This window comes from Artibeus jamaicensis, unplaced genomic scaffold (genome assembly GCF_021234435.1).
Source record: "Artibeus jamaicensis isolate MK-2021 breed Jamaican fruit bat unplaced genomic scaffold, CSHL_Jam_final contig_851, whole genome shotgun sequence".
Taxonomy (NCBI): Eukaryota; Metazoa; Chordata; class Mammalia; order Chiroptera; family Phyllostomidae; genus Artibeus; species Artibeus jamaicensis.
Genome location: NW_026521986.1, coordinates 2,595,964 through 2,620,763, shown reverse-complemented (window position 1 = coordinate 2,620,763; position 24,800 = coordinate 2,595,964). Strand labels below are relative to the sequence as shown.

Sequence of the window (24,800 nt, the reverse complement as noted above, 5' to 3'; positions counted from 1 at the left end):
TGAATCAGCAGAAGCAGTAATCAAGAAAAAAATTCCATTAGATATAGCAAAAAGAAAAATAAAATATCTGGGAATAAACCTAACCAAGGAGGTAAAAGACCTGTATGCAGAAAACTACACAGCACTGAAGAAAGAAATCAGGGAAGACACAAACAAATAGAAACATATACCTTGTTCATGGATTGGAAGAATTAACCTCATCAAAATGTCCATAGTACCCAAAGCAATACACAGATTCAATGCAATACCTATTAAAGTACCAATGGCATATTTCACAGACATAGAACAAACACTTCAAAAATTTATATGGAACCATAAATGACCCCAAATAGCAGCTGCACTTTTGAGAAAGAAGAACAAAGTAGGAGGGATCACAATACCTGATATCAAACTGTATTACAAGGCCACTGTAATCAAAACAGCCTGGTACTGGCATAAAAACAGGCACACAGACCAATGGAACAGAACAGAGAGCCCAGAAATCAACCCAACTCTCTACAGTCAATTAATATTCGACAAAGGGGGCAGTAACATAAAATGGAGTAAAGATAGCCTCTTCAACAAATGGTGTTGGGAGAACTGGACAGCTACATGCAAAAAAATGAAACTTGAGCACCAACTTACACCATATACCAAAATAAATTTAAGGTGGATAAAAGACTTAAATATAAGCCATGACACCATTAAAGTCCTAGAGGAGAACATCAACAAGAAAATCTCAGATATTTCACACAGCAACATTTTTACTGATGTGTCCCCTAGAGCAAGGAATATAAAGGAAAGAATAAACAAATGGGATCTCATCAAAATAAAAAGCTTCTGTGTAGCTAAAGAAAACAGTATTAAATTAAAAAGACAACCAACTGTATGGGAAAACATATTTGCCAATGATACCTCAGACAAAGGTTTAATCTCCAAAATATACAAAGAACTTACACGACTCCACTCTAAGAAGACATCTAACCCAATTAAAAAATGGGAAAAGGACTTGAACAGGCACTTCTCCAAGGAGGACATACAGAAGATCCAGAGGCACATGAAGAGATGCTCAATATCGTTAGCTATCAGAGAGATGCAAATTAAAACCACAATGAGATACCACTTTACACCAGTCAGGATGGCTATCATAAACAAAGCAATAAACAACAAATGTTGGAGAGGTTGTGGGGAAAAGGGGTCCTTAGTTCACTGTTGTTGGGATTGCAGACTGGTACAACCATTATGGAAAACAGTACAGAATTTTCTCATAAAAATAAAAATCAACCTGCCTTTTGACCCAGCAATTCCACTGCTAGGATTATATCCTAAGAATCCTAAAACATCGATATCAAAGAACCTATGCACCACAATGTTCATAGCAGCACAATTTACAATAGCCAAGAGTTGGAAGCAACCTAGGTGCCCGTCAGTAAATGAATGGATCAAAAAATTGTGGTTCATATACACAGTAGAATTCTATGCAGCAGAGAGAAAGAAGGAGCTCCTACCCTTTGCCAACAACATGGATGGAACTGGAAAGCATTATGCTGAGTGAAATAGGCCAGGTGTTGAAAGACAAATACCATATGATCTCACCTTTAACAGGAAGCTAAACAACAAAACAAGCAAGCAGAATAAAAAGCAAAGACACTGAAATAGAGAACAAGGGGACAGGGACCAGAGGGAGAGGGAAGGGAATTTAAGGGGAAAAAATGGGAGGGATTTGGAGGAACAAATATGAAGGACACAGGGACGAGAACTAAGGGGGGTGGAAATGGGAGGGAGGTGGGGAGCACGGGGCGTGGGGGGGCTGGGATGGAAGAAATAGACAAAAAAACTCTACTTGAAAAATAACTAAATAAAATTAAAATAAATAAATAAATAAATAAGAAAAAAGAAAAAAAAAGTACATTCATACCACTGTCATGTATTCAATCTCAACGATGTACTCTGGCAAAACAAGGTCATGATCAAAGACAAACCACTTGTACTGCCGAAAGCTGCAATCACAGTTTCTTTGTCCCGCTGTAGAATCTAGAGTAAAATCAAAAACAAAACCAGGCACGACAAACACTCTTTAAAATCATAAGATACTTTTTTCATTCTTACATAGATTAATAAACAGGTTCAGTAAGTTCCAACTATTGTTAGTGTTTTTTCTCAGTATCTTTCCACACTCCCTAGACAGTTTGTTAATTCTATAAATATTTACTAGTCACTCTTTTACTACATAGACTAGTAAGGTTTACTTTTATTCATATTATTTCCCTTTTCATACTTTTTCACTTTTCTATTCAATATGTGGCCACATAGTTTTTTTTTGGGGGGGGTATATTTGATTTGTTTAATTCATAGAATGAATAAGCACACATAGCTTTGACATGTATTACTGTAAAACCTTTGTTGTTAAAAGATGGGTGGGCTTTTATCTTTGAAATATGTATTATATATCATACATAATACATATATGAGATTATGTTTATGTAAAATATAAAATTTTACAGAATAAAACATCTATACTCACATATAAATCACATTGAAGTAGGGGATAGAAAAATGGAAGCTCATTAGTAGCTAGGAACATTTTTGGAGAAAAGTTTACAACTACTTTAAGTAGGGGTTAAATTGTAAGCACATGTATTAAATACAAACATGTTGTATTCAGAAAGATGAAAGCACATTACTCATTATGGCAGACATACTTAGTAAATATTTTCGAGGAATGAACACTGAATTAACCATTGAATAGTTGGCTTGACTGATGGATTCTTGCTCACGAGCCTGAACACTCTGGCCAAGGAAAACCTTTGTAACAAGGAGGATGCCTAAGTTGAAAAAACAAATCATTTTTAACAATAATTCATTTTAGTAATTTTCCAATATCACCAAGTCTATTGGCCGCACATTTGACCATATGTTCTGTAAAGGCAGAGATCCTGGCTGTCTTGTTGCCACTGGATAGCATGGAGCACATCGATTCGAAATAGAAGCTCAATAAATACTTGTTGAATAAGTGAAATGGTTGGAAAAGGGGGTCCCTGTGATTATATCAAGCAAAGCTTTACAGAAAAGGAAAGAAAGAACCCAGTAATTTAGTAATGTTTTTTGTTAAGTAATTTAAAATAAGAAATCTGTTGAGCTTATCGGTAACTGTTATAAAAATTCAACTCTGTTATTAGCACCTAGCATGTGGCTTAGAGCAGAGGAGCCGCTCAGTAAATGTCTACTGAATGGATGAACATTTATTTTCCCTTTAGGTCTTAGAGACCCTTTAGAGAATCTCAAGAGAGTCACTAAATCCTAAGGATCTGCAGGAGTCACTGAATCCTACAGAGTAACTTGTAATCACTATGCTTAAAATATTCAGATGACTTTTTAAAAAACTAAAAATTATAAAATATTATTTGGTAGAAACTGCTGTATTTTGCTATGTATAATACTCATCCATTTTTTGGTGTGCATTATACTTGGGGTTATTATACCCATTATTATACTCATACTATGTAATCATTATACCCATGTGTAATGCTCATGCTTTTTTTCCCCTCAAAAGTATGGGCAAAAAAGTGCACATCAAACATAGCAAAATATGGTAATTGCTTTGGAAAGCATATTCCAGAAGGATATAGAAAAATACTATAGGTGTTTCTTAGGGTAGGAATGGAGAAGAATAAGAAAAAAGAAGTAAATAGTTTTTTCATAGTGAGTTCTTTCTCAATTCAACAATCTGCTCAATTTTCTGGTTTTTAACTCAATGAAAGACTGCAAAACACACATAGATATCTTAGCAAGGCTATGGTCTGGAACCTAGAATATCATTCTGATAGGTAAGTTAACCAAACTTCTGACAACTTAATCTTCAGTAGATGGATAGTTAAGACCCAAGAATAGATGTCCCTTGCTCCCTGACCTGATCAATTCTCATTGTATATTTTTTGGTACTATATACATTAATATTTCATCTTTGTAGCACTTGTGATCATTGTAATTTTGAGTTTATTTACACAATTATCAGTGTTGTGTAAGGAGAAACTGTCTAGTTTGCATTGACTATCCCTGTCCCCACCAAGTGCCTAACACACAGTAAGCATTCAATACTGGTGGAACTGAAGAATATACAGTGGAGGAGGGTGAGGCAAGAGAGGACATGATGAGCTGGTCTTTTCCCAATCTGTAGGTATGAGGGAACCTCTTCTAGAACTGTCCTACAAACTGGGTTATATACTTTTGTTTCTATATATTCAAGATGCATATAGATATATATGCACCTATATATATAAAGTACTGATGACAAAATAAATAAAATACCAAAAGTTCATTTTTCAAAAGGCAACTTACAAAGCAGTCCATATACTTCACAATGGGTCTTCAGCTGATTTTGGATTTATAACCAGATTTTCTAAATGAAGTTTATTTATATTAGTACACAATGAACAAAAGCAGGCTGTGCAAAGTATTTGATAACGAAGGACAAATAAGGCCTGCCTTCCTGAGTGCTCTACATTGTGATTATTGCATAAATGGGCCAAGTTCTGTTTCCTCTCTCCTATGAATTTGGATTGTGTGGGGTGTGTTGGTATAATATATATTTATTTATATGTATGTGTGTATATATATATATGGATGTATATATAAAGTTTATTTACTTTAGGACACAATGAACAAAAGCAGACTACAAAAAGTGTTCATATCATATAAGTTGCATTAAATATGAGTAAACAACCCACCTAAAGTGCTGGGTCACAAAGGCATGTATCACTACACTGGTAAATACTAAATAAAATGGGTTTCAGAAAATCTCCCAGGTTGATAAAACCAAGTATCAAAAATGTTATGAAAATAATGAATTTGAAGGTTTAGAGCTTAAAGTTCAGAAATAGTGTATATTCGTATTACCATGTCTAAAGAGCTCATGTTCGAAGGAGTGTATCTTCTCATCCTTGTACTTCTGCTGTAGAAATTCAATCCTGGGACACTCACATATACTTAGACTGTTAGTAAGAATAACAGCTTCCTTTCTGAGAGGCAGCTGTAATGAAAAGCTGAAATCAGTATTTTTACAAAATTGACAATACTTCAGTACCATTGGCTTACTATTTTATGTTTATATGTCTGGGCTAAGAAAACACAGACCAGATTCAGTGAAAAAGAAGTAGATAACCTTTACATACAACTTCATTCGGTAAAGCCATTTATATGATGTATTTTAAAGAGGTTTATGAAAAATGATACAAAACAATATTTGTTTTCGTAAAAGCAGCCAGAGTCAAGACTGACAATGCTGTGTGGTGCAAGAACAATAGCTTTACCCGTATGCAATGATACCCCACTGGCAACGGTGCATAGTCCAAAAAGAAAATCCTGTGGAAATGAGATATTACATTAGTGAAGGTTCTTATACATATTTTAAAGTATATTTTATTGATTATGCTATTACAGTTTTCCCAATTTCCCCCCTTTATTCCCCTCCACCCTGCACCTCCCAACCCTCCAAATCCCTGTCCCCACATTTAGTTCATGTTCATAGGTTGTACATAGGAATTCTTTGGCTTCTCCATTTCCTATGCCATTTTTAACCTCTCCTTGTCTATTTTATGCCTACCAATTCTGCTTCTTATTCCCTGTACCTTTCTCTTCCTCTATTCTTCCCCTCCACCTCCCCACCAAAAACCCTCCATGTGATGTGCATTTCTCTGATTCTATTCCTGTTCTAGTTGTTTGCTTAGTTTTTTCTTTTTTCTTTAGGTTCAGATGTTGATAGCTATAAGTTTGTTGTCATTTTACTGTTCATGTTTTTGATCTTCTATTTCTTAGGTAAGTTCATTTAACATTTCATATAACAAGGGCTTAGTAATAATGAACTACTTTAACTTTATCTTATCTGGGAAGCACTTTATCTGCCCTTCCATTCTAAATGATAGCTTTGCTGTAATCTTGGATATAGGTCCTTGCCTTTCTTGACTTGGAATACTTCTTTCCAGCTCCTTCTTGCTTGCAAGTTTTCTCCTTTGAGAAATCAGCTGAAAGTCTTATGGGACAGTTACCTCCTTTGTAGGTAACTGTCTCCTTTCCTATTGTGGCTTTTAAGATTTTCTCTTTGTCTTTAATCTTGGGTAAGTTAATGATGATGTGCCTTGGTGTGTTCCTCTTTGGGTCCAGTTTCTTTGGGACTCTCTGGGCTTCCTGGACCTCCTGTCAGTCCGTTTCCTTCTCCAAATTGGGGAAGTTTTCCTTCATTATTTGTTCAAATAAGTTTTCAACTTCTTGCTCTTGTTCTTCTTTTTCTGACACCCCTATGATTCAGAAATTGGAATGTTTAACGTTGTCCCAGAGGTTCCTAAGCCTCTCCTCATTTTTTTTGAATTCTTGTTTCTTCATTTTTTTCTGGTTGGATGTTTATTTCTTCCTTTTGTTTGAAAAGGAACAAAAAAGGAACAACAAACAAAAGGTTTGATTCTTCCTTTCTTCCAAATTGTTGATTTGACTCCCAGTTTCCTTCCCTTCACTGTTGGTTCCCTGTATATTTTGCTTTATTTCACTTTGGGTAGCCTTCATCTGTTCTTTCATTTTGCAACCAAGCTCAATCAGTTCTGTGAGCATTCTGATTACCAGTGTTTTGAACTCTGCATCAGATACTTTGGCTACCTCCTTGTCACTTGGCTCTTTTTCTGGAGTTTTGATGTGTTCTTTCATTTAGGCCATATTTGTCTTGGTGCACCTGTTATGTTGTAAGGGGGTGGGGCTTTAGGTATTCACCAGGGTGAGACAACCCTCTTTGCTGTGCTGTGGTGCTGTGGGTTTGGGTGAATTTTTCTTTAATTCCTTGGTTGTTAGAGTTCCAGGCAGTTTTATTTTCTGACCCTTCTGGTTGTTTATTATTTTTAGATTGGTTATTGTCCTCCTTTTGGTTGTGCGAGGAAATGAAGGGTTTCTACCTATCCCTCCATCTTAGTTGGAACTTCTCTCTTTTTCTAATAATATATCTAGTCTAATAATTTACATTGTTTTCTAGAACCATCTTGTGCTAATGTGTGGAAATCTTACTTTGCCTTGTAACTAGATTTATTTCTTCCAAGTGTTTTATCAGAAATATTTATACTACTTGTGAAAGCAGCTCAAAAAAGCAACAAAAAAGCAACAAAAACTTCTAGTTTTAGCAATCAAGAAACTAGAGCTAGGAGAGATTATATGATCTGTATATATCCAAACACAGAAGTAGAATTACAAGGTCATAATTTGAACTCAGTTCTACTTCTCCCTGACATTAAGTCATGCTTGAAATTATTATTAGTTTAATATTAGTAGACAAGTTATCTATAAATATCTCTTTTCTATAAATGTTAAATTGCCTATATATTTTTCTTATTGAAACCTGTTGTCCAAAGAGGTTTTTTTCTAAAAAACATATTGAAATGTGGCTCATATAACCACAAATTCCACATCCTGGTAAGTATATGAGCTTCTTAGATTTCCAGGCAATGTCTCTAAATAGCCATTAGATGCAAGCCATTTGTATGGCATTGTGAAGATACAGCATGGTCCTGGCCCTCAAATAAGAGAGGGGAAGATGGACACTGCACCCAGTAATAAAAAATACAGGGCATCCCATGATGTGTCAAATAAGATAACCTTTTTTAACTAAAGTGGTTAAAAAGGATTTTGTAGAGGTGATGGGAGCATGGCTAGGTTTTTTGAGGATTAGACATAATTCCAATAATCAGAAACCTGATAGAGGAAAGGATTTTTAAAATGAAGAAAACATATGAAGGTATAGCAATAGATGTGATTGCCATTCATGCATCTGTCCAGCTATCCATCTTTCATTCATCAGACTTCAACTAAGAATCTAAAAACAAAGTCCCTGCCCTCAAGGACCTCTGGAGAAAGGCAGAGAAATGATTATGTTGCAGTATAACAAATGAGGTACAGTAAAAATTCCCAATTGATTGCCACTTAATTAACTTACACTTAACTGATTCACACCATTAATCAATATTTTCCATTCTGTCTATAACCCACTGTGTGGGTTATAGGTACTTTTAAAAAGATGGTACTTTTAAAAATACTGATGTACTTCTAATTCCACCCAGTCATACTGTATGCTATTAAAAGTCAGTTAATTTTGTTCCTAAATGTATTTATACTGGTTGTATTTGTAATTGAAATCATGCACATTATATAAAGCAATGAAATATAAGAAAGATTGAGAGTTGTTTCTGTGAACACTAAGTGGAAAGCTTTGGTAAGATTCCATGGAGGCTAAGCATTAAATATTCTTGTCAAAGCATGTGTAGGTGAAATAAATGCAAAATTTTGTTGTTCACAGGGAGGGTCATGCAAACTAAAACTATAGACGGATTCTTCACTTTGCAAGAATCTTTAAGTTCATGCTCAATTTTAAAGACAGTGAAACTAATATGTAATATGCTCATGGCTGATGGAAGGAAGACTACCTACCCTAGAGTTCCAACCTCATACTCAAAGGCTTTGGCCTTATACAACAAAACATCTTAATGTAAGTTTATATGCTTCAAGTTATAGTAAAGTTGTTCTTTAAGTCATTTGTTTATAGTTGTCCATTTTAATTGACTTTTTGATAAATCTAAGTAAGAGGGCTAAGTCAAAGGGCTTCTACTCTTTGGGAATTCAGGAAAGGCTTCACAGAGGAAGAAGTCCTTGAGCTGAATTTTAAAGAATGTTTTCCATAGAGAAGTAGGAAAAAGCATTTCATTGAAGGGTGGCACTGAGATGTGTTCAAGAGAATCACAAGTGTAAAGTAGATACTTCATTTGTGACATTTGGTGCTTCTGGTAATAGGGAGCTAGGCCTTAAATGCCAGACAGAGGAATTTGGACTTCTTTACTGAAGATAATGGGAAGCTGTAGAAGGTTTCTCAATGCGCACTATGAAAATAATGTTTTAGGAGAGATTGATTTTCTGTGTTGTGAAAAGTGGAATGAGTAGAGCAGGGCAGAGTAGGGTTGTCTATTAGTAAACTACTGGCAAAGATTAGAAGGAATGTTCTAAGTGGTGGCAGACAATGGCAAAGGGAGACAAAGGAGCAATGCAAGTTAAACAGTTAAAGGACGAATACCTAAAATGGCAAGTGATTAGATAGATACAGGGATAATGGAAGAGGGAGAGGTCAAACACAATTCCAAAGTTTTGAACCTGGTCAGTGGAGGGAATGACATCACTGTTAGAAATACAGAAAGAAGACTGGGAGTTGCTTATGAGCAAAAGATCAAAAGCTTGTTTTAGACATAGTGTACAAGACGATAAAGCAGCTTATTAAGATAACGTGGCAATGGCAGTTCTGGGTACCAGAACAGAAAATCTGGAGATGGGCCAGTTGAGAATGTACATTTTGGAGAAAGCCAAAATAGAATAAATGATACTCTCTATGGCTATTGACCATGTGCTTGGTATGAAAGACTGTATTTTTGATCTTCCTCACACCAGCCAGCCCTCTGCCCCAGCCAGCTACTGTCAAACTAAGCCAAATCCTTTTAAATTGAGTACACAGCTCATCTTTTTAATCAGATCACATTTCTTAAATGATGCAGAACATATATATCTATCTTTACTTATTGAGTGCACATCATAGCATAGAAATCTAGCTTATCTGAGGTACATGCTACGCAGTGATTTTTCTAGTCAATTATGTCCCCCATTTCTAAGATCTTAACAATGAGAGTAATTGATGGTAGATGTAGAAAGAAGAGCAGATTAGTAAAATTTAACCTTCAGATAGTCTCATGTTTTGAAGCAAGATGAGGAACAAAAAGGAAACGAAGACAATCACAGTAATAAGAGGATGACAATAGTGTAATATCAGGGATGCCAAAGGAGAGTTTCAAAAAGGAAAAAGGAGTAATAGTATTAAATGTTTCATACAATAATGGTAAATTTTATTAAAAATGTCTTATGTGGTAGGAACTCGTCCAAGAACCATTTTGATAAATTTTAATAATGCATTTTACTTAATAAATATTTCTAAAATATTATTTCAATATGTAATCAATATAAGAAATTACAGTTCTGTTTTCTGTACCATGTCTTCAAAAACTGGTTTACATTTTAAACTTAAGAGCACATCTCAATTCTGACTGTTCATGTTTCAAATGCTCATTGTGGGTAGTGGCTACTGTACTGGAGAGAGCACTGCAGAAGGCTGTTGGGAAGATTAGAGATACTGCTTCTCCTTTAGGAGATGCAGAAGTTAAAGCACGAGCACAATGTCTTGCAGGCACAAAAGACAGAGAAACGTTAGCCCCATCCTTCCCCTACCCACTATGGCCATGATGACTCACAGTTCTAGGAAATGACTCTGAGCACTTCACTCTGCCTTCTAAAACCCTCTGTTCCTCATCTCCTCCTCACTTCTCTTCCAGAAACTACAGCGAGGACATTCTCAGCATGTTACCCTCCTGAAGCCACCACCATTGCTGTCCTGAGCTGTTGTCGTACCACCTACATACAGTGAGTGTCCTTGTCATTTGTTCCTACTCCCTTCAGTCCATTTTCCACTGAGTGGCTGGAAGGCTTTTGTGTGTGTATGTGATTTTTATTTGTTGTGATGAAAAATATAGTAAAAGCTACCATTTTTAAGAACATACTCATTGGCATTAAGTATAGTCACAATATTGTGCAATCATCATCACTGTTTCTTTCCAGAACCTTTCATCATCCCATATAGAAGCTCTGTACTCATTAAGCAATAACTCCTATCACTCTGTCATCTCCACCCCCTAAGTAAGCTCTATTTTAGTTTTTATCTCTACCAACTTGCCTATTCTAGGTACCTTATGTAAGGGGAATCATATAGTATTTACCTGTTTATGTCTGGCTTCTTTCAATTAACAATGTTTTCAAGGTTCATCTATGATGTAGCATGTATCAGAATTTCATTACTTTTTATGGCTGAATAATACTGCATTGTATGTATATACATTTTGTTTATCCACTCATTTGTTGATGTACATTTGGTTCATCCCTACTGTTTTGCTCTTGTCAGTAATGCTGTTTATGAACATTGATATGCAAAAAAACCCCTTGTTATGCATATCTCACTAAATCTTAACAGCTCTGTGAAGTAGATACTACTATCTTCACTTTACAGACAGGCAGAAACAGGCGCAGGGAGGTGAAGTCCCATAGCTGATGAGTAAGGAAGCAGGATTCAAATGCAGCAAAGTTTTCCCTTTATGTGCTATGATGTGAAGAGTGTTAGGACACATTGCTCCATACCAGGGTGCTACAGCTGCCTCAACGAGAGGGTTGAGGACTGAGAAAGGTTGGTGATATATTGGAGCTCAGGAGTAATGTTAGCATCAAGATGGGGACAATGATATAGACCACAAAGAAATGGCGGAAGTAACAGGAAAGAGAAAAATAGGATGATAGCTAGAAAGAACCTCAGTTTTAAGTGAATTTATTTTTTTTTCATGATGGAGAAGACCTTGAAGAGTTGGAAACAGATCAGAGTAGATTTCAAGATCATCAATGAAGGGATCACAGCACAAAAAATAAGATGTACAGAAAGATTAAATAGCCATGCACATAAATTAATAGACTTATTCTTGTACAATCCAAAGAGTGAGGGTACTCTACTTCCTATGATAGTACTCAGCTTTTTGTGAAACAGTGGCTTGCCACATACACATATGGCTAAAGGGATTAAGGGTCAAACCAGGCTTAACCAGTGGCAGAACTTCATTTGTTAGGAAAAGAGCATTAATTCTGAATGACATTTTATGCTACCTTTGTTGTTTCATTGTCTTTGAATCCTTTTTCAATTATTTGTAGCAGATGCTTTTTCTTCATTGTAACTTCAGGATCAAAAACATAAAAAAGGCATTCCAGCATCTTTTGATAGCTCCTTAAGAATAGAGACATAACATATTGAGAACTGATTTTTAAAAAGCTTAGCCATAGACAAGAAGGCTGTATATCCTGCTCTGGATATATATCCCAATTACACTGGGTGTTCCAGTGTCATTATTAACCCTCCACTCCCCTTCAGCCTCAAAAGGAGCCCAAGTGTGGACCATCTGGGAGGTCGTCCTGGTCAAGGGAGATGCGTGAAAAGGAAACATTACAAGAAGGTATGTTTTCAATATTGTAAACTTTTAAAACAGAAAGACACTTTTACACAATAAAATCAGACTTAAGAAATGTTCCTTATGGCATTTAACTTCTTACTCTGAATCATGCATGTCTTCATTGTCCAAAAGCTTTTGGAATTTGTCTTCAAATTTTAGTCTCAGAATACGGTTGTTAACCTTGATGATACGTTTTACTTTTACTCCTGTAATACCATATGTCCTGAAGTCCCATGCGCAAAAACGTGATAGAACTAATTCATAGCAGGAATTAAACCTATGGAGGGATGTAGAATATATACAAAGAAAAGAACAAATTTTCCTTAAAATGTTGAACACAAAATTACAGATGATAATAGTTATAGCCCACATTTTATGTGTTTTTTTCCCCAAAACATACATCGTCATATAGTAGATCTATGCCGGTTCAAACTGGGCACACTTATTCAAACAATAAAAGAGATACTAAACTTTTAAACATGAAAATAACAGTTCTTTTTATTAATGATGTATTTATTCTGACTGATGTATTTATATTGTGTGAGCAGTCCTGCACTTCTGAGATCTTTCTCTTTGGCTTCAGTGACACTACCTGTTTCTTGTTTTCTTCTTGGCCGCTCCTTCATGGTTTTCTTTGCTACTGCTTTTCCTTCTGACAGAGCTTTTTTTCCTTTCTTTTTTAGAATGTATTTATTATTAGAGAGAGGAGCATGGTGGGAGAAAGAGGAGCATGGGTGTGAGAGAGAAACACCGATCAGTTGGCTCTCGTATGTGCATCAACCCAGGACCAAACCTGATCGGGAATTGAGCAGCAGCGTTTGCTCTACAGAGTGATGCCCAACCAACTGGGCCACAGCTGTCAGGGCTGACAGACTTCTGAATGTTGGATTGCCCCGGGAATAAGTCTGGGGCTCTCCTCTTATTTCCATGAATACTATGCCCAGTTCTCTAGCAATATGTAATGAAAATTATACATATGTGTATATGTATATGTGTATATATTATATATATATATATATACATACACACACATACATATACTTTATTTCTAGGCTCTATCTCTACTCAACATATCTGATATACCTACACTGGATATATCCAACTACCTGCTTGAAACATTCACTCACATACATAAATAGACCTCTCAAACTTAGCCTGACCAACGCCTGCCCCTAAACCTGTTCCTCTTGAGTGTTTTCTATATATGGCACCACCATGTAACTAGTAGCTGAGATTAAAACATCCAGAATAAACCCTGCCCCCTCTTTTTCTCACTAGTATATATCCTGAATATGACCCAATTTTATCACTACTGTGATTACTGTATTCCAAATCACCCCGGTCTCTCAGTGGGACTATTGTAATAACTATAACTAAGGATACAGAAGTGAAAGAGGCAGGGTCCCTGCTCTCATGGAGCCTATATTATAAGGCAGTTGAACAAAAAAATAAGACATGAATAAAATCTTTGAAGAAACAGAGGCTTGGGGTAAAGAATGGAGGGGTGACTACTTAAGAAGGGTCTTAGGTAAGACCTTTTGGAGAAGATACATGAGCTAAGAATTGAAGGAGGAGTATGGACTGGCCATGTGAAGATCTCTAGAAAAAGTACTGAAGCTGCTCTCTGCTGCCCTCATCTGGCCATGCTCACAATAATTCTGGCCTTGTCTTCATGTAGCACAGAATTTAGTTTAAGATGAGATTTAAAAATGATGAATTTGAAAGGAAATGAAGTGATCCTATATGGTATATATTTGTCTTTGAAGAGATGTCTGTCCTCACTGGCACAATCAGCCAGGGCCTGAACATGGGTCTGAACTAAGATCACAGATGTTTGTGGTGGGTGGTCTCTCCCTAAAACTAACATCAGAGCACTAATTCACAGCATTGCCATTTTGATTAGCACAGACCAAACCAGTGCAGCTAGGAGCTTCCCAGTTACTTCTCTCTTAGAGTGAGGAGTGAGCTGCTCAAACCAACCAATCCCAGAGGAGCTCACAGACTGGTAGAGGAGACGAATGTGCAGTCTTCTGATCCAGCACGATGCCCCTAACTAGTCTGGAGGTCTGGCCAAACAGCCACATCATTATGTGGAGTGGGAACCTGCAGTCTCACCTATAGAAGGATTCATTCTGGACCTAAATCAGTCCGAGTGGAGCTCACATTATTACTTGCACTCTGATTATTATTATTGTTCTTCTTTTTTATAGAAATTACTGCTGTAGACTTTTAATGTAGATATTTGTTATATAGTAACAAAAGGGTAATCAAGAATTATCCTTGGGAGTTATCAAGAATAGATAGAAGTGATGAATAGACGAGTCCTAGTGTCTGGTCTGGTCCCCCAAGAATGCAAGAACCAGAAATGGTACAGAAAACTCCATCCAGTGTGATTCTTTCCTTTGTCTTAGAATCCAGCCTCTGAGCCCTTTTTATATGGAATTCTAGAGTCCTGAAGATAGGAAACCCTAGTGCTAAGAGGCTCTGGGCTAAATGGGATCATAGAAGTAAAGTAGTTCATTCCATTGCATGGCCATGCTGGGAATGAGGACATCATTCACACATTGCTGGGATACTGCCGGGGGAGGAAGAACCAGACCTATGCCGACAGAGAAGAACTGTAACTTTCAATGTTGTCAGTGCTGCACAGGATGGCCCCACCTACTTTCTCCACACCTCCATTGTCCACATCTACCACCATCCCAGAACTTCTTACTGTTGTTACCACAGTTAGCAAGACTATGCACATACAGCAAGAACTACATCTTAGTTGACATTTACTCCTAGCACCTAACATGGAATCTGGCCTGTAGTAGAAGCTCGATGGCTAGATACTAAGCATGTGAGCAACGTAGAAAAGATTCAAAGATTAATACGATGCAGCCTCCTTCCTCACTGAGTTCATAAACCAATGGAGTGGAAAAGCCATGGGACCAGCACGAGCAACAGTGAAATAGAGAATAAGACAGGAGCCTAGAACTCAGTGCCGTGAAGGTTCAAAGAGAAATAATAATGACTGTATCTGACAGAGATAACCAGAAAATCCCTCACAGAAGAATAACTTTTGATGTTGGCCTTGAAATAAAGTAAGTTTTGACAGGCAATGAGGAAGTAAGGGCAAGGGACGCAGGGCACTCTGGGTGAAGGAAGCAGAGCAATCAAAACCACTTACATGTTGGTGTACTGGGTGTGTTTGAAGAGCAGTGAGGCGAGGACATTGATCGTTGGGGTAAAGACTTTGAACATCATTTTGAAGGTAATAGGTTGCTACAAGACGCTTTTGTTTTGCTTGTAAGAATATGATGTTCTTGTAGGTATCTCTGAACATGAGAAGTCTATAGTATTTCACAAGCCATAAGTACTCATGTTTGTATTTTAGTTGTTCCCTCTCACTAGTTCTGAAGCCACTCTTCTTTGTTCCTCAAGATTTTTTCAGCTATCTCCTTTGATCTCTTTTACTAAACTGTTTCTTTCCTTTGAATGTTTTACTCTCCTTTGTTGGTATTCATGTTTCAGTAGAATTTCAAGACTTCACAGAAAGAGATCATTTCCTCTCTTGGATTTTTACTCAGGTCACTGGGTTTATGTGTTGGTAGTGGTCTTTCTCCTAGGTATTATATAATACTTTTCTGTATCTCTTAATGAATAACACATTATTGTTAATAACATAATAACAATAATATTGCAACAATAAAATCATATTGATATATTTTTAAAGGCTTTGGTTTTAAGAGTCCTCTCTATAGGAAGTATGCCAACAAGGACCAATTTGAAAGCCATTTAAATATCTTTACCAATTGATTAGCAAATACTGAGAGCCAACTCTGCGCAGACACCGTGCTAGATGTTGTAACAACAGGCTTAAGATGAAGCAGATGAGGGCCTGTGTGCCAGTGGTTTTGGTCACAGTAGGGAACAGAATGAATGCAAGAGGCAGTCTAGAGAAGAATCTGTGGGTCTTGGCCTGACTGGATGTGGAGACTGAGAGAGAGAATGAAAACAAGAATGGCCGCAGAGTTTACTGAGCCTCCGTGACTGAGAAAGTGGCAGCGCCACAGATGGGGGCAGGGGGGTGGCAGAGGCAGAAGGAGGGAATGGTGTGTGGGCAGAAAGAGGGAAATAAAATTGTAAAAGGTAAGAACTAAGTGTTTTTGCACCACACTACCTGTCTCATCCTGGCAATAATCTTTGTGGTAGATCTTTATTTTTTCATTTTTGCAGATGAGATTCCAATGGGATAAACAATTTTCAAGGCTACATGGCTAGAGTTTGAACCTGGGTTTTCTGACTCTAACCCTTCTGTATGTTTTATTACTTCATGGCTGAGCTCTCTTTTGAATGTGTTCAGTTTGCTTTGCCAGTTGACCATCCATCTAGAAATATCTGACAGGTAGAAATTCAGGACTGGAGTAAAGGAGTGAGATTGTTAAGTAATTTCTGGAAGTGCAAGAAATAGAAGAGACTGGCAAGGATGAGTGAGAGAAAAAAAGGGAAGGAAGGAAGGAAGGAGAAAGGAAGGAAGGAAGGGAAGAAAGAAAAAGAAAGAAGAAAGAAAGAAAGAAAGAAAGAAAGAAAGAAAGAAAGAAAGAAAGAAAGAAAGAAAGAAAGAAAGAAAGTAAAGGAAGAAAGTAAGTTTAAGCATACACAAAAAAAGAGAGATGAGTTCAAGGAAGAAATGGTTAATGGCATCAAGTACTCCAGAGGTTAGGAGAGTGAGGGTGCCTCTTTTCTCGGGTACCCTTACTGATCAGTGGACCCTGGATGTGTGAGCATCCACAATGGTGGTATATATTACTAAGATATTCAGTTACACAATGAGATGCCTCCAAATGTTCATTAATAAACAGATAATGCACTCTTAGCAAATATAGAATGCACATTTTTTAATGGTTGGAGTATAATAAAATCCATTAACATGCACTTCCAAATCCTAAACAAGGGTTTAACAAATACTGTTAACTGACTTGATGAGTTAAACCAATATCAGTATAAAAAAAGTTTATGCTGCTATAGCTCCCTTTAACAGTACAGCATGAAATCTTCATATATAGTTAGCTTAATTACTGAAAGTCATTATATGCACAAAATTGAACTATATACAAAATTGAAACTGTTAATTGATCATCAAAGTGATGTAGAAATTTGAATTAGTAGTTATCTATTGAGCTATGAATCCAGCCAGCTCTATGCTAGATGTTATGATTTACAAGGCAAGTGAAGTATTTTATCTGTCTCCAAGGAGCTTCCAGAATCACTTATATATTGTTTTGTGGTGCCTTAAAGTTGTTTCTTTAAATTTTAAATGCTTTGTATCTACCAGACTGAAAGCTTTTCAAGCACAAAGACAGCATTTTTGATGCTCTAGAACTGCCACTTGATAAACATCTGATGTCAATGGGTACTTCAAATTGCTAATATTGGGTTGGCTGAAAAGTCTTTAGTTTTTCCATAAAATAAAAAGCACATTTTTCATTTTAACCAATAACTTTATTGATTTGGATATTTTGAGTATGTCAGCTATCTCCAGCTATTGCCTTCTAGTGGAGAGAGGCTGGGGGTGCTGCTAAACATCTTCCAATGCATAACACAGCCCCAAAGCAAAGAATTATTTGGCCAAAATGTCAATAGTACCAAGAAACTTTGCAAACCACTTTTGACACGTTCATTCAGTCACAGCACCTTCTCCATACACTGTATAAATCTTTTTTTTGCATTTTTACCTTTCTTGAAGTAATAAAGCATAATGCACAAAAATGTTGCATATATTCTTCCATCTTCAATATTAAAATGGCTTCACAAAAATTCACCAATTTTGATAAGTTTTTATAATGCATGCCAATATGACAACTGTCACAATACAATCTAACAAAGTGGTTTCGAATGAAGTTAGAGAAAACTAAGCACTACTAGAGCCCTCATATGGAAAAATTAAATGAATTTTTTGGCCAACCCAATACACAGGTTAAGAATATGACTCTATAATGATAATGCTACAGTATCAACAATCTACTCAACAAGCAAGTCTTTATAAAACTACTTTTTAAAACTAAAAAATATAGCCCTTTTATTTCATAAAAGAAATGAAGCTAAGAAATATTGAATGACATACAGTTAGAAATCTGAAAATTATACATGCATTTTTCAGAGAGACACCTTTCAGGTTTTGCACTTGAAAAATCAAGGTCTCTACTTGTTTGCATGGGAACTGGGATGAACACCTTTTATGTGTTGATACGTAAAAATCAAGTATGGTGGTTAAGCAAATAGTGGGTACTGCTGGGCAAATGGATGTACTGATACAAAGATTTTGAAAGGTCTTTTTCTTTCTTAGGCAGGGCTTCTCACACTTTTCCACCAAAGTACCCCCAAGACCCTTGAGAAACACATCCAATAGAAATCAGGGGGGTTGGTTTAAAGTAACCCATAACAATCATACATTTTTCTCTTTAAAAAGTTCATGCAAAATTTGCATTTCATTTTATTAAAAAATCAGTTTATTTCAACACTAACTGCGAGTATAATCATCTTCCAGGGAAATATAACAAGTCCATCCTAGAGCTTTACACATTTCCTAGTCTCTCTCCACACACCCAAATTTGCAGAATTCTAGGGTTCTAGGGTAATCTTTGGCTTTTTCATGAGCTTTTCAATTTTGAGAAAATGATATGAAAGTAATAATTAGTGGTATTTTCTGCACAGGCTTTTTTTTTTTTTTTTTTGGCTTGTACTCTCTAGTTGAGGCAATACAACTACCTCCTTGTGACTCCAGGGGGCGCTGTTTCTGAAGTATGGATGCTGGCCTCCTGCTTCTGTTTCTGGCGGCTCTAATTTTGTCTAAATGCACCATTCACTTGGATTCTTAAATGTATTCCTTATTTTAACTTGGACAGTCTGTGTGCACTCTGACTCTAGCCAGCTCTTGACAACTTGGTTTGACTTTGATCATGGAACCTCCAAGAAATTTACTAGGCAGGCCTCTCTAGGATTTATGACCTGCTGTTGCCGATCCTGCTTTGCTTTTCCTTCTCTGTTCTAACTTCTCACCCAATATTCAGAATCCAAGGCTACATCTGTCCAGAAATAATCAGCATAAACATACATAAAATTAATGCTTGACCATAAAGTTCTAAATTATATTCTTCTCTTGGGCTAAGGGAAATTGGTCAACAAGCAATGAAATACCGTTAGAATGTTTTCAAGGTTAGCTCATGGAAATGATGTAAACAGAAAGGTGTGTAGATGGTAAAGTGGGCAACTGCCAAATCTCAATCAATGAATAATCTACATAAGAAGGGTTTTGAAAATAGGATGTTTTAAGATTTTTATAAGTTGATATTTTGGTTGGTGATCCTAAGCACTTAAAATTATCTTTAAACCTGTAACTATATTTCAAACAAACTTACCAGTCATCAGATTGAGTGCCTTCTTCAAAGAGGATATTTCCTACACTCTCCAACTCAATGAACAAAAATGGGATCAATAACCCACCACTTTTCTTCTTTTGCTTTACTTCAACGCAATAAATTGCTTCAATTCTAGTTAAGAAAAAAATAAAGCTATTAAAATGATCTACAAATCACAACATTAAAACTCATGATTGATTTTTTAAAAAGCTGATGTTAAAATACAAGGCTTTTGTCAATGGATAAAGAAAGTATGGTGTTAATAATTAAACCATGTAAAAGACATTCTATTTTTGGCAATTAAAATCATCTCAATATTAACCGCAGAATAAGTGAAGGTTAGAAGACTGTCCTGGCTCCACCACTTGTTCTCATATCTTAGACAAGTCACAACATTTTTATGCTGCAGATTCTAAGTAAAATGGCAATATGACTGGTACCTATACCTGAATAGACTTTTTTGAGTATTATATGCAAAATGCATGTAAAGCTCTTAGCAAAGAGTTTGGCACAGAGTAAGAACTCAACAAATGTTAGTTATTATATTGTTAATATTATTACAGGGCAAACTAACGTATTCAGCTGGTGCCTTAGTAAATTTTTAAAAAATCACAGTACTTACTAAGTCGTCTTCCTTTATATTTCTAGTTGATTATGCAACCTGAGTTGCTTCTACATTATTCCAGACAACTGAGCTTTGTCCAGTCTCATCTATGCCATGAGTTTTTGCACCAGTAGCAGTTAATATTAAAAAACAAACTACTGTTTTCAGTTTGCAGACACTAGAGTAGTGATGTGACAGGAAGCCACTGGAGGGAAGTTCACTATTCCCAATTAAGTATTGCCTCTGTAAAAAACTACATGCCAGCTTTGAACCAGTGATGCCTATCTCTGCTAGTAAACACATTTCATGTTTTACTTAAAACAGTAATACTTTCTACCCCAAAGGAGGAAACTGTACTCAACTGATGGCCCAGAACACTCTACTCTCTCATGTTTCAAATTGGAACAACTACATAATTCATTAAACATACTCATCTAGTTTTTTGTTCCAGAATGTTATCCTTTTATTCACAGCATTTAGTTTGGTCAGTAGCTTCTGCTGAAGGCTCGGTTCTTCTGTAGCAGTTTCAGAGTTCTCTGATATTTCAGGCTCCGTTACTTTACTATTGGACTTCTCATTTTGCCCTTTGCCAGATCCCTTGAGTTCAGCCAGCTCCCGTTCCAACTGTTGAAATCAATGTACCAGAGAGCAAAAATTTTTAGTTAACACTATGAACTATATAGTTAATTTAAATTAATGAAGTAAAAATCTAGATAGCAAATATGCCAAACTTCATAAAAAACATGGCCAGCATGTGATTATTATAACTTTGGCATAAATCCAGTCAGCCAATTTCTTTTGACTAAGTGAAGAACAATCTTAAATATTTCATATGTGACAGTTTTCTTAACTGAAGATGAGAAAAGCAAAGAAACAGGTTGTTCGATATTGCTGATGAGTTTGCTTCTATTAAAGCCAAAGTAAAATTGTAATAAATGTGGTCTTGGTGTCCAACTTTTTGGCGTCTCTGGGCTACACTGGAAGAAGAAGAGCTGTGCTGGGCCACTCATTAAATATACTGTGACCCATAATCACAATAAAATCTCATAATGTTTTAAGTAAATTTATGATTTTGTTTTGGGCTGCATTCATAACCATCCTGAGCTGGATGTGGCTTGTGGGCCACAGGTTGGATACCCCTATGTAAATATTTAAACTTCAAACAATGTAACTTTTATTACATTTACTTTTGAATTTTTCAATATATTTTTCAACTAGTTTTGCATTCTGTGAAAAAAATTAATCATAAAAAACACTCAAAGCATACGTATATATATGTATATATATGTATATGTATATATATGTATATATATATATGGTGCACACTTTTCCTTTTGTCTCAGTCTCTCCTGTATGGCTCAGTATAGCAGTATATTTATTTAAAATTTTGATATATTTGGGTGGTTTTTTTGTTCACAATAAACTTTAATGCATTGCTTGTATTTTAAAATATTGCATTAAGTATGATTTATCTTGATTATTGAGGTTTGGGGCCCTTCCTTAAGTTCAGGGCCCAGGGTGACTGCGTCATCTCCCTACCCTAATCTCAGCCTTGCAGGATTTCAGGATAAATTGTACTGTACATAGAGAGGCGTACATAAATAGAAATGTACTAATGCTCTTCCTGCCTGTCTATAATGGCTACATTTAGCTGTTAAAAAAACAAGTAGGTGTATTTATAAAAATGTGGTTTATATGTATATTATTTTTCATACTGCATTTGCATATGAATATGGCAGATATAAAACAATTTCCATATACTGGTTCTCCTGTGATGTTTATTCAAATAAACAATTTAAATTATGTTAATGTTTTACTTGAAGAATATCTTTCTGATTATAATATGAATTTGAACCTGTTCATTTTAGAAAGAGTATTAAATATATTTTCAAAACTTTATTTTTTTATGGCTGCATACTATTCTATCTTAAGAATAAATAATTCTTCCTTTCTTGTTAAACATTTAGGTTGTTTCTGGATTTTTGTTTTCAATAGAGCATTGATGAATATCATATCCTTATATATAAATACTTATCCAAATCTTGAGAATAAAGTGGCAGAAGCAGACTGACTGGATCAAAGGCTATGAGCACTTTTCAGCCATTAGTATATACGGCCCGATTTCATCCCATCAGCAGTGTGACCGTGTCTGAGGTCTTTACCGGCCTGAAGTCTACCACGTATTATGCTTGGACAATTTTATAGGCAAAATGGTTGCTGGTTATCTTAATCCACATTCAAAGAATTGTGGACCAGGTTGAGCTTTTTTCGAGTGTTTATTAGTCATTTTTTATTTCTTCTTTTGTAACATATAGTTTATGTACTTTGATAAATTTTTCTATTTAGACATTTGCTTTTCTCTTGTTTTACTTATGAGTACATTTATACTAAGGATATCATGTTTGTCCATCATGTTTGTTGAAAACAATTTTTCAGATTGTCATTTATTATTTATTTTCATTAATGATGTTTTTTAGTATAAAGGCATTTTATCTTTTTTTAAATCAAATCTACACTCTGTTCCCTTGTGATTTCTAGTATTTCTTTTATTTGGCAGGCTGAGATCAGTTAAATATATTAATCTGTGTATTCTTGAGTTTTTTCGTATTTTCATATTTACATTTAAATCTTTTTTCCAACTGGTATTTACTTTGGTAAAAGGTAAGCTAAGGATCCAGCTTCCCTACCCTGAGTAGTTTATCTATTTTTCTAACATCATTTGTTGAATAACCCATTATTTCCTCGTACTTAAAAAATATATAGTTCTTTTATACACAAAGTTCTGTTTGAGGTAAGTAATCCTTAATTTTTCAGGATCTATTTTTAGTAAAGGAAATCTAATGTATTTTAAGTAAAAATGCATACATAACTACTATAGTATAGCTTGATATAAAGTCCTTACCTTGTTTTATACCTTAATAATATTAGTAAAGGGATATTTCAACCCCTTAAACAAGAAAATGAATTTTGAGTACATCCTACTGGTATCTAATAAAAATGAAGATGAAATAAATTTAACAGATCTTTATAACTTTGAATCATACTGAATTAATTAGGACTTTAAATTTTTTATATATTTTTTTGAACTATAGATTTCTAAGCATAGAATGAAGCTTACTTAAGCACCTGGAATTAAAACATTTTGGGAACAGGCTTGACTTGAAACTCAGTTTTAATTTAAAAAACAACATGTATGCATATGTGAATATATACACATTTAAAATATAATGCTATTTTATCCATCAGTTTTCTTAAGCTGTGGCCACTGAAAAATTACAGTATTAAATCTTACAGTTTTTTTCACAAAGCTGAGTAATTTTATTCGCTCTTCTGGCAACTTCTGTAATTTACATTTTCGATCATTCAGTTTTTCAAGATCTTCATTAACGTGTCTCTGAACAGTTTTTATACGCATATTGTAAAACATTAGTTTTTTCATTGCTGTGGTCTAAAAGTGAGAAAAACCCAAAAGATTAGCTGAAATCAAACAATATAGGTAATTAGCAGTGTAGCATGAGTGCGATATGTTCTAAGTAACAATTAGAAAGTTTTGCATGCTTAATTACTAATAATAATGATGTTGAAATGATAATGGCTATACAGAGTTCTATATTTAAACTTAATAAACAAAAAACAAAGTTCCAAAAAGTTTCTTCGTGGATAATATTTTAAATGTGAGGCATATTCATATTTATTTTCAGGATGACAACATAAAGAGACTACAGATAGAATTCAGTTTCCAAAATAGTATTGTGTAGCTAGTGAGGCAGTACTACTAAAGCAAATATATAACTATGTTATTTCCTACTTGATTAATTTATGGAAAAGTAAAGAAATTTAAAAGAACTAAAAGCAAATGTAATATTAAATTCATTTTTTAAAGCATGGTTAAAAGACAATTTCCTGGTTTTTTTTTTAATTTGTAAAAGGGTGGTCTAAATAAACTTGTTTTAGATTGAGCAAATTACCAAATTATCAGTATAAGCCAACCCAGTCAATTCTGTAAAAGAGCAGACTCATATATTCAGTTATTTATTGGATATCTCCCCTTGGATGCTCAAAAGATTGTTCAAATTTTATACATTTAAAATTAACTTGTAATTCTTCCTTCTAAACCTGCTCCTCCCATCCTCTTCCTCATCTCATCAAATAGCAATTCCTTTCCCTCTTTCGGTTGCTTGGGCCAATAACTTGCAATTATTCTGCACTTCTTTCCTCTGCTCTTTATATCCAGTCTATTAGCAAATGCAGGTTAGTCCACCTTCTAACTACCACCAACATCTACTTTTCGCCACCATCTCTACTAGCTCCTTATGTCAAACCATCAATGTCTCTCATCCAAGTTACTGGAATTTAACTCGTCTCTCTGCTTTCAACCTTTTTCTCTCCAACCCTTTAGTCTTCTTCCATTATCAAAAAGAATCCCTTTAAATTACTTAAGTTATCTTGTCATCCCTCTACTGGAAATTTTCCAGTGGCCTCCATCTCACTCAGAGGAAAAGCCAAGGTCCTTACAACATTCCATAGAGTCTCACATGATCTGCCCCCTACCACTCCAGTTTTCATCTCTCACTTCCCTTCCCTTCACTTACTTCACTCCAGCCACACTAGCCAATTTGTTGTTCTTCAGATGTGAGGCATGCTCCTGCACCAAGGTCTTTACACTTGCTGATCCCTGAAGAGCTTGCTTCCTTATTTTCTTCAAGTCTC

The 24,800-nt window shown here is 35.5% G+C and overlaps 2 protein-coding genes across 3 annotated transcripts in view; one reads left to right on the top strand and one right to left on the bottom strand.

Moving 5' to 3' along the window:
* The window catches only part of RTN1 (reticulon 1), a 325,732-nt gene that overhangs the window by 92,621 nt on the left and 208,311 nt on the right, over positions 1-24,800 (top strand). Inside the window, exons 1-2 of one of the 2 annotated variants that reach the window (XM_053673283.1) lie at positions 10,451-10,461; positions 12,005-12,086. In XM_053673283.1, coding sequence (XP_053529258.1) covers positions 12,059-12,086 — 28 coding nt within the window. In that variant the 5' untranslated portion in view covers positions 10,451-10,461; positions 12,005-12,058. Of the gene's footprint in view, positions 1-10,373; positions 10,462-12,004; positions 12,087-24,800 lie in introns of those variants that run through there. The other variant, XM_053673284.1, reaches the window with a different exon arrangement.
* Positions 1-24,800, bottom strand: part of LRRC9 (leucine rich repeat containing 9) — a 103,491-nt gene that overhangs the window by 63,418 nt on the left and 15,273 nt on the right. Inside the window, exons 8-15 of the mRNA XM_037132383.2 lie at positions 23,383-23,538; positions 20,521-20,714; positions 19,487-19,618; positions 12,184-12,360; positions 11,743-11,860; positions 4,876-5,008; positions 2,682-2,804; positions 1,898-2,013 (exon numbers count right to left, since the gene is read on the bottom strand). Of these exons, the coding sequence (XP_036988278.2) occupies positions 1,898-2,013; positions 2,682-2,804; positions 4,876-5,008; positions 11,743-11,860; positions 12,184-12,360; positions 19,487-19,618; positions 20,521-20,714; positions 23,383-23,538 (1,149 nt within the window). The remainder of the gene's footprint in view (positions 1-1,897; positions 2,014-2,681; positions 2,805-4,875; positions 5,009-11,742; positions 11,861-12,183; positions 12,361-19,486; positions 19,619-20,520; positions 20,715-23,382; positions 23,539-24,800) is intronic.